We start from the raw sequence: 16,110 nt of genomic DNA, 5'->3' as shown, positions 1-16,110 counted from the left end.
AAATATTGTTATTTTTAAACCTATACGCAAAAATAAGTGCAATAGAAGCAAAAAATTGTAATTTACCCATTTTTAAATTCATCAATAAATTAGTTTTCATTTGTTTTGCTTTTTACTCCCTCCTTTCCGTCACCTATCTCATGTTATTTTGTTTTTTTGAAAAATAATTACACTTTTAATTTCATTTTAATTTTTCTAATTTGATTTTTTTTTTTTAAATTTTAATTAACTATTATCTTAATCTATGTATAATTATTATAAGATAATTATATTTAAATTTTCGTCTCTTCGGTAACTCAAACATCACTGAGACAAAGAGAGTAGTAAATAGCAATTGAATGTCGATGCGAAAGAATAATTTTATTGAAAACCACATAATGATGTGTGTTTGTTCGGGTTGACATGATATTTTGGAGGGAAAAAAAATCGATGAACAGTAAAAATTCTAAGAAATTTGTCAAACGAAACATTGAAATTTAAAATTGAAATTCAAACCAAATACTCTATAATATAAAGATTAAAGACGAGTCGAGTGTTATTGCCTGATCGACTAACTGTTAAGGAACATAATAAAATATGAAGAAAAGATACATAACCAAATTAGACATACTTTCTTTCAAGTCCGATCAATTTTCTGGCTCACCCCAATCTACGTCCTGCATAACGTAGAAATAAAGTTAGGGTTATTTGTAATTTGTAAAAGGAAGAAGAAGCAAGTTGCAAAAAGATATGTCATATCTGCAGTTCGATTCTGTGAAAGATAAGAATGGCACTTTGAGCAAGAGCGAGACTGACCTGCTGCCCTTCTTTGATGGGACGACTAATCCTCTTCTCTCCAGGTTCTTATACCGATCTCTCACGAGGGTGGAACAGCCCTGCTATCCGACATGGTTTAGGAACGTTGTTCGTATATAGCAGATAAAAACAAACATGATAGTGCAGGTGTAATTATCGGGTTGGTTAGAATGTAAGTCGGTCAGCGACAAACCTTCAACTGACGAAGCGAACCAGTTTTCTCTTCCGATAAGAGGACTTGGAGAGGAGCAGGCTCGAATCTGAAACAATGAGATGGTTGTCAAGGTTACTATAATAGTATCAGTAAAGAAGATTTATTTCGGCGCATGCACATAGATAATAGATATGGAATAAGGAATGGGTGTTTGTTTGAGGAATTTTGCCAAAAATCCACTATATATCCAAATTTTTTTCCCCAAAAACATCACATCAAACACCTATTTTTCATTTCTATATTATTCTAAAAATCAATTTTACATTCAAAACATCACATTATTATCTATTTATATCACATCATACAAACTATTCAAATTCAAATTTTTACTATTAAAATCTCAATTCAAAATCCAAATCTCTAAACAAACACAAGTGTTCTCAGTCTAAGAGGAGCTTGAAAAGGGTAGACATCAAATGTATGTATACATACTTGTATTTTCCCAAACGGGGCGGATGAGTTTTCAGCCTCTCCTGTTTTGCAACAACGCGCCGGAGATGCCGTTTCCGCTTCTCTTCATCCTCTTCTTCTATTTCTTGGATTATATCTGATATGCTATTTGGACAGGAGCAAGAGATATTGGTACAATTTAACTTAGTAAAGATGTTCATTTAAAATACGAGGGACATTTGCATAGTACTGTCAACTTGGTACCTGTCAATGTTCTTGGAGAGTTCCTCTGCTTTTTTGGCCTCTGCTTCAGCTTTTAATTGTTCCTTTCGCCGAGCTCTCCGATTCAACTCAACCCGTGTTACCCTTTTGGTTATAAGAGGCCTGATCAAACCAAGAGTGAAACTTTCAATAAGATGTCACTTTATAAGCTCATGCTTTAGGTCAGGCAGATAAATGTCAAATCTAAGTTCAAGCAAACAGAAACTATATTGTTTTGGTGCCTTCTCGCAACATAATTATATGTTGTACTTAGCAAACAGTACACCGATCAATTCATCAAAATCTTCGTAATGCCTAACTATTATAGTGAAAACGTATATAAGAAATGACAAGAACATTTGAGCATTCAAAGGTGAACGGAATGCACCTCTTCTCAGTATCTTCAGCACCGTTATCAGTCAAATCTTCATTTTCTTGGCCGTCATCATCATCATCTTCATTATCTGCCTCAAGGAAATACCTCTGGTAGAGATAGAACATGTTAGAAACCGAATACATAACAATAGAGTAACAACAAAGGGGAGATTCCATTTCTTCTGAATGATCAGTGAGTTGAAGATAAGACAACTACCTCTTCTTCATCAATTGCTTCTCCAGGAGCAACTAAGGGAATGGGCTCAGGTCCCAGTTCATGTTGATAAATTTTCTGCATTTCAACAGCAACCGCACAAGCTAATGCATCCTGCAAATGCCATCACAGGTGTAAGGTCCAATCCACACAAGAGCAAGGTAAGAAAATTAATTTAAGAGTGGAAAACCATAAAACCTGGTGACTATCAGGATCAGGGTTGAAAGAACAACCAGGAGGTTCAACCACAACAGCAGGTACGGTGGAAGATCTGGTTTTCTGTCATTAGCAACACCAAGTCAATCAACAAAGCTTGCGAACGCTCATTTCTACTTACTACAGAAGTAATTATTATGCATGTACATCTACATTACATTTGTATCTGTCCCCTCCTGACCATCTTTTCAACATCAAATATCATATGCCGTCTAATATAATGAAACAAAACTTCACCAGTACCCAAGTAAAAGAAAATTAATGTTTTACCCTCTTATTCTTTTTAGAAGAGTCTTCTCCTGCAAGGATAAATGGTGAACTCCATTAAAATTCTCAACAAGTCAACACAATCATTAAGGAAATTTTGTTGCAAAGAAGTTACCTTTCTTCTCCCATAAATCAACAATTTCAGAATCAGGTCCACTTTCATCCTGAAATGATTAGCAAAGATGAAAAAAAAGGCATAAGCCTACTAAATTGTCAGCTAACTCACTCTGAAACATATTCAGAACAGCTCTAACCTTTGGGGTCTCTTGTGTGACATATGTATCTTCCTTTATATGCGCAGTATTACATCTTTTACTGGATTTCTTTTTCTTAGTTATCGAGGAAGGAATTGGTTTAACAAAAGGATTTCTCTGCAACAGACTATCACATCGCAGGACTTTTTCTCTGCTTTTCTCAATCTTCCGCTTGACAGAAAGATCTGCAGTGCATGGAAACAAACATAACTCCATTATATTTACTTCAGCACTGGTTACTGGAATTCCTCATAGATTGGTATCCCCCGGATGTAGATTTGTTTATAATCGAACCGGGTCAGCAATCACCTTGTCTTATTGTTGTTTTATGTTCTGCATTGTTTTTCGTTTTAAAAATAACTGTGAACCGTCCACGCTTAGGGAGTTGGCCCTTTAAAGTGTTCGAATGTGTTTTGTTTGATAAACCACATTTCCCAACACACAATACACAAATACATATTGGAAGAATGATCACATAGATAAAGATATCCGATCATTCAATAGTAAGAACAACTACTAAGCTTTGCTGATATTCTGACTCGGCCGAAGTGTCCATGAGTAATAAGAAAATCCACAACTTCTATAAGTAAAGTGGCAACCCTACACTATCCCGCCTATATTTAAACAATTGGGAGCTGGGACAGAACCCATCCATTGAGGCTGTAAACGTAAGGTAAGTTCTACAACCTCCCATCACTCTTATATCAGCTAAAGAGTATCAAAGCATGTAACTTGTTCATCAAATTCAATTTCCAAACATCCTATCACTGTTACGGCCAGAACAAATAAGCCAATCAAAATCCTAGTGATAGAACAATTAAACCTAGGCAAATCCTCACTGAAATTAATCTTCCATAGCCAAACCCTTTAACCCTTTAGCTACTTGCCCTTTCCGATCAGTTTCACTAACAAAAAAAGGGTGCAGATTGCCAAAACACGTTAGAGAAATCCCAAATTCTTCCCCCGAAAACCTCAATAATAGAATTACTAGCAAAAAAACGACTCTAAGAATATGATCATCATCATGCTTGCTTTTTGGATTCACCTATAAAAATCAAAGCAATTGAATCGAAGAAAATTCTTTTATGGTACCTCTGGACTTATCCACGAAAAAGAGGGAATCGCTGGGGACATCAGCCAAAGAACCGCCGGATAGAGCGTCCTTGGTAGACTTCTCGAAGTAGTCCTCAATGTCTTCGGTGCTTATGTTGGCCCTCCAGGCCTTCTTCCCCTTCCTCGAGCCCTTCGCTTTCTTCCCCATTGATGGTTGCAGGACGTCCGTCAATAGCTTCCGCTGGGACAGGTGCAGCGGATCAGAGGACAACTCACAGCGAAAAAACCCTAATTTAAAGGCACGTGAGGGATGCGTGCGTGTCTCCGGTCACCCTTTTTTTATTTTAGTTTGGATAGATTTGATTTGTATTTGATGTAATGAATATATGATAGAATACTTTTATGAACAATATATATATCTATATATATATATTTCTTTATTTTGAAATATAAAATACGGAAAATTAAACTTCAGTGATCTTGAATAAAATCATACACATACACTCATGTAAAGTCTGTTTGTTTACCTTGATCTCAAATTGACATTATTTTTTCAATTTTTTTTTTTCCTAAACTATTTGTCTCCCATTTTTTATAATAATTTCGATATTTTTTTTAAATTAAAATATATTTAACAAATATTCCCTTCGTTCTAGAAAAAATATTTTGTTGGGAGTAAACAAGGGAATTAAAAAATAATAAATAATAATATTTAATTGAAAGTAGGTATAAAATAGAAGATAAAAAGACTAAGATACTCTTATTTTTTTTTATGATTTTAAAAAATAGGCTAGCTGGTAGTTTGAAAAAATATGAATAATTTTATTATAAAATAAAAACCACGGTTTACTAAACAGGGGAAACAGGACAATTGTTTTAAAACGGACAAAAATGAAAAAACAACACAACTCAGTTGGAACGATGGGAGCATAAATTAAAATTACCTAACAAATATAAATTAATTAAGTAACTACATAACATAACATAGAGTAATATCATAAATCTCATTGAATTTACTTAGAATCTCTTTGTTTCTATTTTATCTCTCACGAAAATAAATATTTTTATTTACATTTAAATTTTAAATCTTTTATAAAATTAATTTATGATAACTATAAAAAAAAAATTATTTACTATAAAAAAATTTTATTCTTTATAATTTTTATTGCGATATAAATTTTAAGATATTTAAATATATATTATAATATTTTTAATTATATATATTAATTTTACTTTAATAATATTGATATTATTAATTATATAAAAATAATAATAGAATAATATCATAATACAATAATATTAACGAAAGAGTTAAAATTTTTGTCATTAATTTTCATTTATTATATGTATGAAGATATTACAATTTAAATATTAATTTTAATAAATCAGAGCGAACCCATGATTTTCATAGACCCGAACACAGCCTATATAATTTGCATGATTTACTTTAAAGGTTCAAGTATGATTTTTTTATTAAAAATACAATTTTTTAATATCGAATTTTCAAACTATTCCTATTTTTATATGTTCTAATTATATTGATATAAAATTCATTCAAAATTTTTTTATTTAAATAAATAAATATTTATTTTTATTTTCAAAATCATATTCAATTTTGACCTTTTTGACAAATCGTTTAAAAACTCTATTATTGTTTCTTTATCATAGACAACAATTACGGCGTCGATTGCAAGTAATCAACACCATACATAATATCCGAAATATAAATGGACCGTAAATATATTAACTAATATACATATAAAATATTAACAATCTGCGCAACACATATTTTTTTATTATTTTTAATGACGCAAGAATTTGCAGCTTCCGGCTGAAATCAAAACGGCAATAATTTGTTACCAGCTATATAAGTGAGCATAGGCTGTGATGTCCAAATTGATCATAGAGTTCAATCCAAACGTTTATTGAAATGAGACCATACCCAATTCCAGATCGAGAATTTGGAGCCATGGAGCTTCACCCTCATAGATTTCCTCTCCCCTTCTCTGCTGAATTCCAAGTCCTCGGCTACCTCACAGTCTGCGATCTCGGCTAAAGGCAGCGCGATAGAACCCCTCGACTCGAGATTCTTGATCCAGCCTCGAAGAAGAAAGTTAACAACCTACCGGCATTGTTAAAAAATTCAGGAACAAAAAGTATCTTCGATGTGCATCATGGATACCCATGAATAATGTCACAATATTTGGCAATAAGATAGCTAAATGTGTACGTCTAGTTCACTTTGTAGTATCGCACTTCCTTACCTCAGGAGCTTCGTCATGCGGGCAATGTCCCGCGGGGCTTATCTCGTAATATGGAGCATCAGGAACCCGTCGCTTCACCTGCAAGCCCCACACGGGCCTCACCCATGGATCTTCCCTACCGTACATGAGACAAATTGGTGTCTTGTTTGTTCGACACCTATTATTTTAATGAAGACGGTGTTAAGGGAAAACGGATTGAATATGCAATGGGATATGATCATTGCAAGTTTTTTATTGAACTCACTGAATTAGAGCTTCGTCAAACGATAATTGTCCTTGAGGGGCAAAGATAATCGAGCCAAAGGATGCCGCAGCAGCTGGATGTTGTGTCGTCTCCAGGATGCGAGCATACACTTGTTCGATTTCTGTGGAGTGATCGGCGTAAACTTGCTTTAATACTTCGGAAATGCTTTGCGGATCACTTATTTTCGCCCACCTACAAGAAGACAATAAAATCTACAATAAAAAACTAAAGATGAAAATAACGAAGATCTTATTGACATACAAAGGTATAACGTCTAACGACTCACATAATTTCAGTTAATCTTCGGATTCCAGGAGGGAAAGGGAAAGTTCCCGCCCATGGGAATGCCCTCGATAATCTTGGAGACCTGTTGCGGTTAGGGAGAAATCCCCAGAAAGGTGTGGCGTTGAGCAATGTCACACCTTTCACAAGCTCAGGGTTGCATGCGGCAAAATAGAGCGCGACAAACCCTCCTAGCGAATTTCCGACTAAATAAACAGGTTCTTTAATCACCTAAACAATATAAATGTCAAATGAACGATAAGCATGTTTGTACCATACAGAAGCACATGTTTATGACTATGTAGCTTAAAAGTTCGACGACTAAAGACAACTCCAACCGACTCCATATTTGAAGAAATTCTCTATATATAAAAATTAATAAAAAACTAAAGTTTCCGGGTACCTCTTCGATGAAATAGCGCACTTGATCCCTCCATAGGTCGATCGAGAAGACTAGTTCTTCGGCCCAAGTCTCACTTTCATCTCCGAACCCCCACGCATTGTTGCCTTCTCCATCTAATCCGGACGAGCTCGAGGTTGGATCTTCACATGGCAATGATAAGCCCTGGCCAAGAAAATCGAGGGCCCAAGCTCGACACTCCCGACCAAGATCCTTCAGCTGCTTCTCATAATGAAATGATCCCACGCCGAAGCCAGGAAGGAATAGAACCGCCGGTGAATCTACATTTTCCGAACCTGCCGTTTCGTAATGCACAGTCAGCTTCGGCTTCCATTCCCAGAAGCGGCTACTGATTGAAGCTACATTGTCTTCATCAGGCAATCCAGGAATTGAGATCTTCGACGTTGTCTGGCTGCTGCCGGAGACACTGCTCCGGTCCTCTCCGCCATCGAGTATGTAAGAAGAGTAACAGCGGCGGCTAACCGCGCTGGAATTCTTAGAACTTTGAATTCTTCTACGGTATCGGTGCCATTCGAGCTTCTTCAACCTCAAGCTATCTCGACCAAGCACAAGGCGACACAATGCTTCACCTCTTACTCTTAACAGGGGAAGTTTCCATGGATGTGAACTCGAGTCCTGTAATCCTTTATCGTTTACGACATAGCCGCGATACGAAGCGTGGCAAAACACGATCTCCATCGGAGATATGCCTGTCCAGAAAAAGCAAAACTTCTCTCATAAAAGCTTAAGGCAGTAAGAGTTTACAGAAACAAACAGAAATTTTCCTAAGGTATGCAATGGAAAGCACAAACAAACCACAAGCCACATGAACCAATTGAATCTCACATAGTCTGCAATTTTCCTACAACAATAATCAACTTCCTAAAAGCAGAAAAGATGACGAAACATCCACAATCTTCGAGAAAGTATGAACAAAATTACAGCAGCAATTCTCGCTTCTCACAGTTTTCGCGCACAATACTCGTGATAAAAACAAATTAAAGTGAAATTCCTCCACCAAATCACACTATCGCTGATGGAGAGCTAAGAAAGCAGCAGAAATAAAATAAAAAAACAGAAAGCATGAAAAACATATAATCAGTAGAATTCCTCCTCCTAAGAATTTCAACCTCGAGAAATCCGAAGACAACGCGTCCGGTAATTTCTTCAGCCCAGAATCTACCAGAACAATGGATTTGATTGCTGCTGTATCTTCAATTGGTTTTTATAAAATGTGCTGGAATTTGAATTGGCTTAATTTCGAGGAAGCGATGTCTAGCAATTTGGTACCTGAAATATTCAAGAATATCTGAATTAAATATATTCACAGAATATTCAACTTCAATCTCACGTTTTCAACCTCCATAGCGTTTTTCTCTTCTGTCCTGTGTGTTCTCAGTTTTTGGCCTTTTTTGCTCTCTGACATATATATATAGATATTTTGTGAACACATTTTTTCCAGGGACCACAATGATATATCATGTGATTAATATAATTTCAATTTTTTTAAATTGTATTCCTTCATTGGATTTGATTTTTATTTTTTTTGGTTAAATGGTTCAATTTGATAGTTAAAAGTCACCATTAGCATTCTGATGATGTGTTTATAATTCCTGCTACAGTTAAAAACCCTAATCCCCAAATTACAGTTTCCAATCTCAGATGCTCACCGGGTTCTACTATAATCACCAACATTTTGATTTCCTAATTCAACAGGAGGATTGTGCTTATCGGATGGGAGCTTGATCTTCCCCATGGAAGATCGAGGCCGGAGCTTCATATTCTCGCAGTTGCAGATTTCGATCATGAATCCGTCCGGATCGTTGAAGAACAGCTGATCGATCACTGGAACTCCGTCCTCCTCATCTCCCACGGTTCTCTTCAGGTAATTCACGCCTTGATTTTTCAATTTCCGCACCATCTCCTCCATGTCCTCGCACTGGAACGAGATGTGGTTATCCATCGGATCCAGGTGGTCTCGATCCCGAGGCAGTTTCTCGTCGTCCTTGCACTGCATCAGGTGGATCCCCACGCCGTAGTTGAACAGCCACGCGCCGTCGAAGTCGAAGGATTCCGGCCGCTCGATCAGCACGAAGCCTAGTATTTTACTGTAGAAGTCTACCGACTCAGCCACCGATCTGCAGACTCGAGAAACGTGATTCAGCGCCATTATCGGCGTACGTCCTGTGCGCTCCGGGTCCTCCCCTCCGGCGTTTCGCCGGTCGTGTCTCTCGCCTTCGCCTCTGTCGACCTGCATTTATTCGAATTCGTTTATGCGGTGGTATTGTCGCACCGCCGCTGGTCATCGGCCTACTTATGAGCAGCGGCGGTGGGCGGCGGATGGATTGGAAAGCCGACGCGTGGCGTTGGCACGCGTGACACGTGTGATTTGGGAAGGCGGTGCTCTTCGCCTCACCTCGTCACCTGATCGAGTCCAGTTGGATCATTTTGGAGCTGTTTATTATTAAAAACCATCTAGGGTCTGATTTTTTTTAGTGAGACTGTTGGAAATAATTTATTTATTTTTTATTTTATTTTTTATATGTGAGCAGGAATTGCGTGGAAAATATAAAAATATTAAATATATATAGTGTATTAATATTTTTGAAAAAATATGTAAAAGAATTGTAGAAAAAACAAATTTTTAAGTGTGTTCCTTTATTTTATTTTTTTATAATGTGGGAATCCAGACCTGCTATCCGAAGGTGCCACCAGTAAACATCGATCTAATATAATACGTTTCAAATTAGGTCCGACAAAATAAATAGGACAAATTAAGTATGATAAGTGGATAGGAGTTGACCTGGAGGTCCTTTGTTTACATTATAAACTTTCACTTATTTTGTACTATTCTCTCGTAAAATATTAAATCAAATAATAATTTTTTTATTTTTTCAAACTTCTAAAAATTTCTGAAAACTTTCAAAAAATTTTATTTAAACAAAGCAAAACATTGTTTTCAAAGGTTATGGGTTAGATTTATTATTTAAAAATTTTAAATTATTGAATTAAATTTTTATTTTTATTTATTTGTATTAGATAAAAAAAAATTATATTCAAAAAATTATATTAATTCCTATTTATATAATATTAATAATTACTCCCTTTGTACTTTAACAATATATCTATTTTCTCATTTTGATTCGTCCCATCACAGCGTATTCATTTCATTTTTAGTAATTGTACTGTTGGAATGGAAATAAGTGCTACTCCAATAAATCCTCGTACACTTATCTAAATGGGCCAACTCCCGAAGCATAGTTATATCACAATTATAATACTCATTTGTCAATGAAATAAATGAAAGGATTTCAAAGCAATAAATGACAAGTTAGTTGTTTACCCGGTTCGGATATACCTCCGGGGATACCAATCCAAGAGATCCATTAATCAGTGCTGATTAATAACAAAGCACTCAAACCTCCACCAACCCAAACTACAAATTAATTACCTAGGAAATTCCCTCAACAGGCATCAGTTGTTACAAACGCGTACTAATAACTGTCATATAGTTGGGCTGCACAGAGTTCGAATGTTCCCCTGATTGGAACTCCGATCTTCCTTCAATCTCCAAGTTTCTCGGGCAGGAATACAGTGTAAATCACTCACTTAATACATGGAGGTGGAAGGGAAGTGGTTGAGAGGATAAAAACAATAATTCTCTTACTACTCAATCTCACAAAAATCACTCTCACATACTACTCCCCACAAAACTTCAAGCTAAGTAAAACACAACCACAACAGCCATGAAATGACATGCAATAAATTCCCTTTAATCCAACCAATGAATGATGTTGTATCAAATCAATTCTGATCACAAAAGGACAAATTCGAGATGCCCATTTTGTCTTTGAGCAGCCACCAAACTTGAAGGGACAAAGTGGCTGCTTGATTGGACTTTACCAGCAAGTTCAATTGTTGTTTTTGAAAGCCAACGACCATAGAAGCAAAAAATGGTTTTGTCACTATGCCAAAAATAGATGTTTAGGTTTGAGATTATCTTAACATGTACTATCCAACTTAATATTACAAATACCCTTCCAATTTACAATATATTACAAATATCATAACATTTATATCATATTTCTATTATATTCTAATATAATATTAATATTTCTAAAATTGTAAAAAAAAAAAAATAGATAGATAGAAAATTTTATTATTCAAAATAAAACTACACAAACAACCCCAACCTTAACTATTTCAGAGAATGTTATTTTTTGAGCCGAAATTTTGTTTAAGAAAATATTTTTTTAGTTTGAGAAATTTTAAAAATAATAAAAAATTAATATTTGATACCATTTTATTTTTTTTAAAGAATTATTTATATATATATTTTTTTGTATCTCTAAAAAAATATTAATTTTTATTATACTAAAACTAATTATACATTAATATTAATTTTTTTATTAATTTTTATATAAATTATATATGTATCATTATATATACAATTAATTTAAACATAAAATAGTCACTTATTGATTTACCTAACGTAAAAAGTATTTTAGAAAATATGTAGTTAAATTAATATAAAAATAATAAATAAGTGTAATGCATTAATTTTCTTAAAAAAATATATATAAAAAATGAAAGTAAACAACCCCTATGCGTCTTGCAAATATATATTGCTCTTTAGATATCTTTTATTTATTTTTTTGGATTCTTAAAATTTTAAAAAATTTGTAAAAAAATACTACTATTCAAATTTATTTTTATTTTTCTATTTAGTAAAAATATTATCTTTTTACACTTTTTTATCATAAAAGAAATTTTATTTTTACTCATTTTTTAAAATTCATGTCCGATCAAACAAGCATAAATTTACGAAGAATGTCATATGATAAAAAAAATATATTTAATTTAATATTTTCTAAAATTTGAATAGTGTTAAACTTTTAAATATCAAATAATAATAATAATAATATTTTGAACAAAAATTCCAATATGGTCCTGATAATGTTCTCCAACTTGACTTTATGTCTTTACCCATATACCATTCCTCGATTCTTTCCAGAATTGCATTTATTTTCAAATTTATTTTTCCAATAACAAATTTCATATTATAATATTTTTAAAAATAATACTAATAAAATTAACGTTTATTTTCATTCAAAATATATTTTACATAACAATTTTTTTAATATTAAAGTAAAAGCATAACAAACACCCCAGAATTAATAAACAAACACACGTGGTGGTTATTCGCGTGTCGTCATTTCTGAAAGAAACGCTATTTAGGAAAGGACCAGAATGACGACTTTAAGCCAAATCCCCATATTCCTCACGCATAAGTATGTAAGTACCTCGCGCTCCAACACTTGTACTTATGGTCCCCTGTACAGTATGGTGTTGCATTTGTACCTCGCTCTTCAACACTTGTACTTTTGGTCCCCTGTGTAGTATGGCGTTGCATTTGTACCTTGCGCTCCAACACTTGTACTTATGGTCCCCGCTGCATATTCCTCCGTCTCTCTCACACACGCACTGCAGAGGCGTAGAACTCACTCGTGTCCTCCACACCAAACCAAATCCCTCTCATCTGAAAATCCGCAAACCACCACCGCCAACCGCCGCCATGTTCCGGGACGTGTCGGCCTGCAACACCTACAACTATGGCGACGCTCTCTACTGGGACGCCCGTTACGTCCAGGAAGCCGACTGTGGCTCTTTCGATTGGTACCAGCGCTATTCCGCGCTTCGCCCTTTCATCCGCAAGTACGTCTCCCCCAATTCGCGAGTCCTCATGGTTGGCTGCGGGAATGCTGGTGAAATTCTCTGTTCAGCTCTCAATTCAGTTGCTTCATATATTTTGCATAACATACGAGTATATACATATAATTGAAACTGTAGAGGCATTTCGTATTCTGGTTTGCTGACAGTAGTTTTAAATTGAAGTTTTTGAAATTGTGGCTATCAACAGCTTTAATTCTCTCGGCCGTAGGTTGAATCCTTGTTATTGTTGTTGTTGTTGTTGTTTTATGCTCTCTCTGTGTGATTTCTGTGCAATCAGTTACATAGGTCCAATAGCACATATTTTTCAAATCTTATTCTCCATAAGAAAATTTAAAATTCTAGAACAAGATGATACCAAAATAGTGATTTGATTGAAACAACTTCAAGTCGAAGTTGTAATAGACAATATTATGAGACTTGGAGAAAATTTGTGTTCCCCTCTACACAAAACCTTCTTGGAGAGTTCGTTAATAGTCACTACAGTATTGACGATTTCGATTACTTTAAGCGTGTGTGGGATATGGAATTTTCTCATGATCATATCGTATGAACTTTGTTTCGTGCAAGTACGTGTAAATGTAATCTAGTATAAGCTGTATTGGAGTGCTAAAGTTGTATGGGTAAATTATGTTCTAGTTATATCAGAGGACATGGTGAAGGATGGTTTCGAAGAAATAACAAACATTGACATATCGTCAGTGGCTATTGAGATGATGAAGAAGAAGTATGAAAACGTTCCTCAACTCAAGTGTATCCTTGTAAGAGTGTTATGGGGGATTTTTTTTTGTCCGTTTATTTCTCCAGAAATTTTTTCGTACATTTCTCTCCAAAAATCCAGCCATCTCTGGTTGAAATATATCAGAAATTTTTAATTCTGGATGTCCTTACAAAGTTTCCTAGATATGCAAATGGATGTTAGAGATATGAATTTTTTTCCTGATGATTCGTTTGATAGCATCATCGATAAAGGTAATTGGATGCTCAATTTCCTATTCCGTTCTTTATGCATTTCAAATTAAAAAATTTCTTCACTGGTATGTAATGATTTAATTCTCACATATTGGCCCTATGTCTTTGGCATGAACCACTGATTATATTAACAGGGACGCTTGACTCGTTGATGGTGAGTTACATATATGTTTATTCTTCTCCTTATCTCTTCTTGATTTTGTTTTCTAATGTCTTTTCTTCTCTACAATCGTTGATCTAAAGTGTGGTACCGAAGCGCCAATTAGTGCTTCTCAAATGATGGGGGAAATGAGCAGGTTCGTGGATTCTGAATTGAAGAATGCCACACATAAATTTAAATTAAACAAGTAAACCTTTTATGCTTAAATATGTTCCATTATTTTACATTATGTAGGCTTCTTAAACCTGGAGGAGTTTACATGCTGGTAAATTTATGCTTGAAGATGTTCTATCTTGTCTAAGACTGCAAACGGGTCAAATCAAGAACCTTTTACCAGAATTGAGCTCGACAAGCTTTACTAGTGACTCGATTCATTTGCAACCATGACTTTCATGTTTATCAATTCAGGTTGTGAATAAACATAAACTTTCCTGTTTTGATCATTTTGCAGATAACGTATGGTGATCCTACAGTCCGGATGCCCCACATCAATCGACCAGTTTACAATTGGAATATCGAACTGTACATCATACGTATGTGAACCGTGACTCCAAATTTCTTTTGTTGCTTTAGATTTCAAGAATATTCTGTATGTATTTATGTTTATTTAAGCATCCTGTATTCCATGGTCGATGCAATAGCTATTATGCCATCTGGTTGTTTTGCCTTCAGTCGTGTCAGGTCGATTTCTGATTGCTACCCCTAGACGTTTCTATAAAGTGCATAAATGGTACACAATAATTTTCAACTTATTATACCCTTCAACAATGTTTACAAAGACTGATAAGTGTACATGCTGTCTTTTTTCTTGATCTTTTTTGCAACTATAATGTATCTACAAACTTTCTTTGTAGTCCGTATGCAGAAAATACGTCTCCTGGCTAATGTGACCTTGTTTCAATTTCAAATACCAATTGGATGCAATCTGTTTGAGCATCATATGTGCTGTTTCTACATCTATATATTTTCAGCTGGTTTTGTTTCAATATGCAGCGAGACCCGGATTTCAAGCGCCAGCTGGATCAACTCAGAAATCCCACTTAGAGCCCATTCCTCTCGGGGATAATGGCCTACTTCCGGCAGACTATGTAATGGAAGATCCAGATTCTCATTTCATCTACGTGTGTAAAAAGTTTGTACCGGCTGATATAGAAAGCAAATCTACAGATCCTTTGGGAGACGACAACGCAGTACAGAGATGACAATGCAATACAATAAATTCCATCAGGGTTTGCTGATAGATAGATCTCTTTGCTTTTCTGTGAGCTGTTCGGGCACACCCATTATTTCGAATCTTGCAGGCCATTTATCATCATAATCGGCGTCACTTGGGGTCCTTGGAGGTTAGAAGAGATAAACAGAAAGAGACGAAGCCCCGAGGATATCGTTTACCGGTTAGAAAATACAAACTCAGATTTAATTTGAGGATATGTATGTGTGCGGTGTTGTGTTTTTGTTACCAAACTGATGGTAAATATTAGGATACATACAATTGTTGCTGTGCTAATCTTGATCATCATTATTGATGCTACCAAATAATGCCAAAAAATTCATGACTATTTCTTTGTCTGGTTTTGAAATTGATTTGAAATACACTGTTATTTAAGTTTTTATTTAAATAGGATTTTAATATAATATGTAGTCAGAGAAAATAATGTATTTTTATTGAAAATCGTACAGAATAAATACTATTGATTTGGATCTGAAATAGTAAAAGAAAAAGCTGTTTTATAACCCGATCAATCATTGTATGTGCTATTTGTATTATGTTATGTTGTCTATCGTTTATTTGTCACCTCCGATTGTGTTGCTAGTATTGTATTGAGTTGTAAATATCATAATATTCAATATATAATAAATATTTAATTTGATATTTTTTTTTAAAGAAAATGTATATATATATATTTTTTATTATTTTATGCACAATTTTTAATAAAAATATACTATTATAGTGTAATATACTAGGGTTGGGCCGATGGTAGGCTAATTCTTGTGGATGAGCCGGTGCTAGTCTATTCT

At 34.7% G+C, this 16,110-nt stretch overlaps 3 protein-coding genes across 7 annotated transcripts; 1 reads left to right on the top strand and 2 right to left on the bottom strand.

The window, feature by feature from the left end:
• Window positions 1-453: 453 nt before the first annotated feature.
• On the bottom strand, window positions 454-7,928 carry LOC127246401 (pheophytinase, chloroplastic-like). Its single transcript, XM_051267740.1, has 17 exons — window positions 7,233-7,928; window positions 6,834-7,060; window positions 6,548-6,739; window positions 6,304-6,460; window positions 5,982-6,161; window positions 4,079-4,280; window positions 2,987-3,171; window positions 2,848-2,896; window positions 2,736-2,764; window positions 2,448-2,528; window positions 2,253-2,363; window positions 2,049-2,143; window positions 1,664-1,783; window positions 1,442-1,564; window positions 989-1,055; window positions 796-875; window positions 454-656 (listed from the first exon to the last, which is right to left on the bottom strand). The coding sequence occupies exons 1-17, from the start codon at window positions 7,926-7,928 to the stop codon at window positions 650-652; spliced, it is 2,601 nt and encodes an 866-aa protein (XP_051123697.1). The 3' UTR covers window positions 454-649.
• Window positions 7,929-8,380: 452 nt separating this feature from the next.
• LOC127246402 (glyoxylase I 4) lies at window positions 8,381-9,663 on the bottom strand. 2 transcript variants are annotated; one of them, XM_051267741.1, is made up of 3 exons: window positions 8,900-9,663; window positions 8,590-8,648; window positions 8,381-8,519 (listed from the first exon to the last, which is right to left on the bottom strand). In XM_051267741.1, exons 1-3 carry the CDS (start codon window positions 9,484-9,486, stop codon window positions 8,455-8,457), a joined length of 711 nt encoding a protein of 236 aa, XP_051123698.1. In that variant the 5' UTR covers window positions 9,487-9,663; the 3' UTR covers window positions 8,381-8,454. The 2 variants fall into 2 exon arrangements, with proteins under 2 accessions (XP_051123698.1, XP_051123699.1); XM_051267742.1 differs by lacking the exon at window positions 8,590-8,648 and having other exon boundaries at window positions 8,396-8,519; window positions 8,900-9,661.
• A 2,996-nt stretch (window positions 9,664-12,659) lies between these two features.
• On the top strand, window positions 12,660-15,650 carry LOC127246787 (uncharacterized). 4 transcript variants are annotated; one of them, XM_051268349.1, is made up of 10 exons: window positions 12,661-12,994; window positions 13,599-13,712; window positions 13,863-13,931; window positions 14,066-14,085; window positions 14,175-14,227; window positions 14,326-14,356; window positions 14,543-14,624; window positions 15,085-15,179; window positions 15,259-15,320; window positions 15,393-15,650. In XM_051268349.1, the coding sequence occupies exons 1-9, from the start codon at window positions 12,805-12,807 to the stop codon at window positions 15,307-15,309; spliced, it is 705 nt and encodes a 234-aa protein (XP_051124306.1). In that variant the 5' UTR covers window positions 12,661-12,804; the 3' UTR covers window positions 15,310-15,320; window positions 15,393-15,650. The 4 variants fall into 4 exon arrangements, with proteins under 4 accessions (XP_051124304.1, XP_051124306.1, XP_051124305.1 ...); XM_051268348.1 differs by having other exon boundaries at window positions 12,665-12,994; window positions 15,259-15,650; XM_051268346.1 differs by having other exon boundaries at window positions 12,671-12,994; window positions 15,085-15,320.
• The last annotated feature ends 460 nt before the right edge of the window (window positions 15,651-16,110 follow it).

This window comes from Andrographis paniculata, unplaced genomic scaffold (assembly GCF_009805555.1).
Source record: "Andrographis paniculata isolate CXL003 unplaced genomic scaffold, ASM980555v1 Contig30END, whole genome shotgun sequence".
In the NCBI taxonomy this organism is placed as follows: domain Eukaryota; kingdom Viridiplantae; phylum Streptophyta; class Magnoliopsida; order Lamiales; family Acanthaceae; genus Andrographis; species Andrographis paniculata.
This window is presented reverse-complemented; position numbering and strand designations above follow the sequence as displayed.

What these genes read in the sequence shown, in the direction of transcription:
- LOC127246787 (XM_051268346.1), top strand. Translation starts at nt 12,805, where the DNA reads ATGTTCCGGGACGTGTCGGCCTGCAACACCTACAACTATGGCGACGCT. An exon ending in AAACGTTCCTCAACTCAAGT is followed by an intron (nt 13,713 to 13,862) that starts GTATCCTTGTAA and finishes AAAGTTTCCTAG; the next exon opens with ATATGCAAATGGATGTTAGA. An exon ending in CTGGAGGAGTTTACATGCTG is followed by an intron (nt 14,357 to 14,542) that starts GTAAATTTATGC and finishes ATCATTTTGCAG; the next exon opens with ATAACGTATGGTGATCCTAC.
- LOC127246401 (XM_051267740.1), bottom strand. Translation starts at nt 7,928, where the DNA reads ATGGAGATCGTGTTTTGCCACGCTTCGTATCGCGGCTATGTCGTAAAC. An exon ending in CTTCTAAAAAGAATAAGAGG is followed by an intron (nt 2,529 to 2,735) that starts GTAAAACATTAA and finishes TGCTAATGACAG; the next exon opens with AAAACCAGATCTTCCACCGT. An exon ending in AAGCAATTGATGAAGAAGAG is followed by an intron (nt 2,144 to 2,252) that starts GTAGTTGTCTTA and finishes TATCTCTACCAG; the next exon opens with AGGTATTTCCTTGAGGCAGA.
- LOC127246402 (XM_051267741.1), bottom strand. Translation starts at nt 9,486, where the DNA reads ATGCAGGTCGACAGAGGCGAAGGCGAGAGACACGACCGGCGAAACGCC. An exon ending in GGTGATTATAGTAGAACCCG is followed by an intron (nt 8,649 to 8,899) that starts GTGAGCATCTGA and finishes TATATATGTCAG; the next exon opens with AGAGCAAAAAAGGCCAAAAA. An exon ending in AAGAGAAAAACGCTATGGAG is followed by an intron (nt 8,520 to 8,589) that starts GTTGAAAACGTG and finishes TGAATATTTCAG; the next exon opens with GTACCAAATTGCTAGACATC.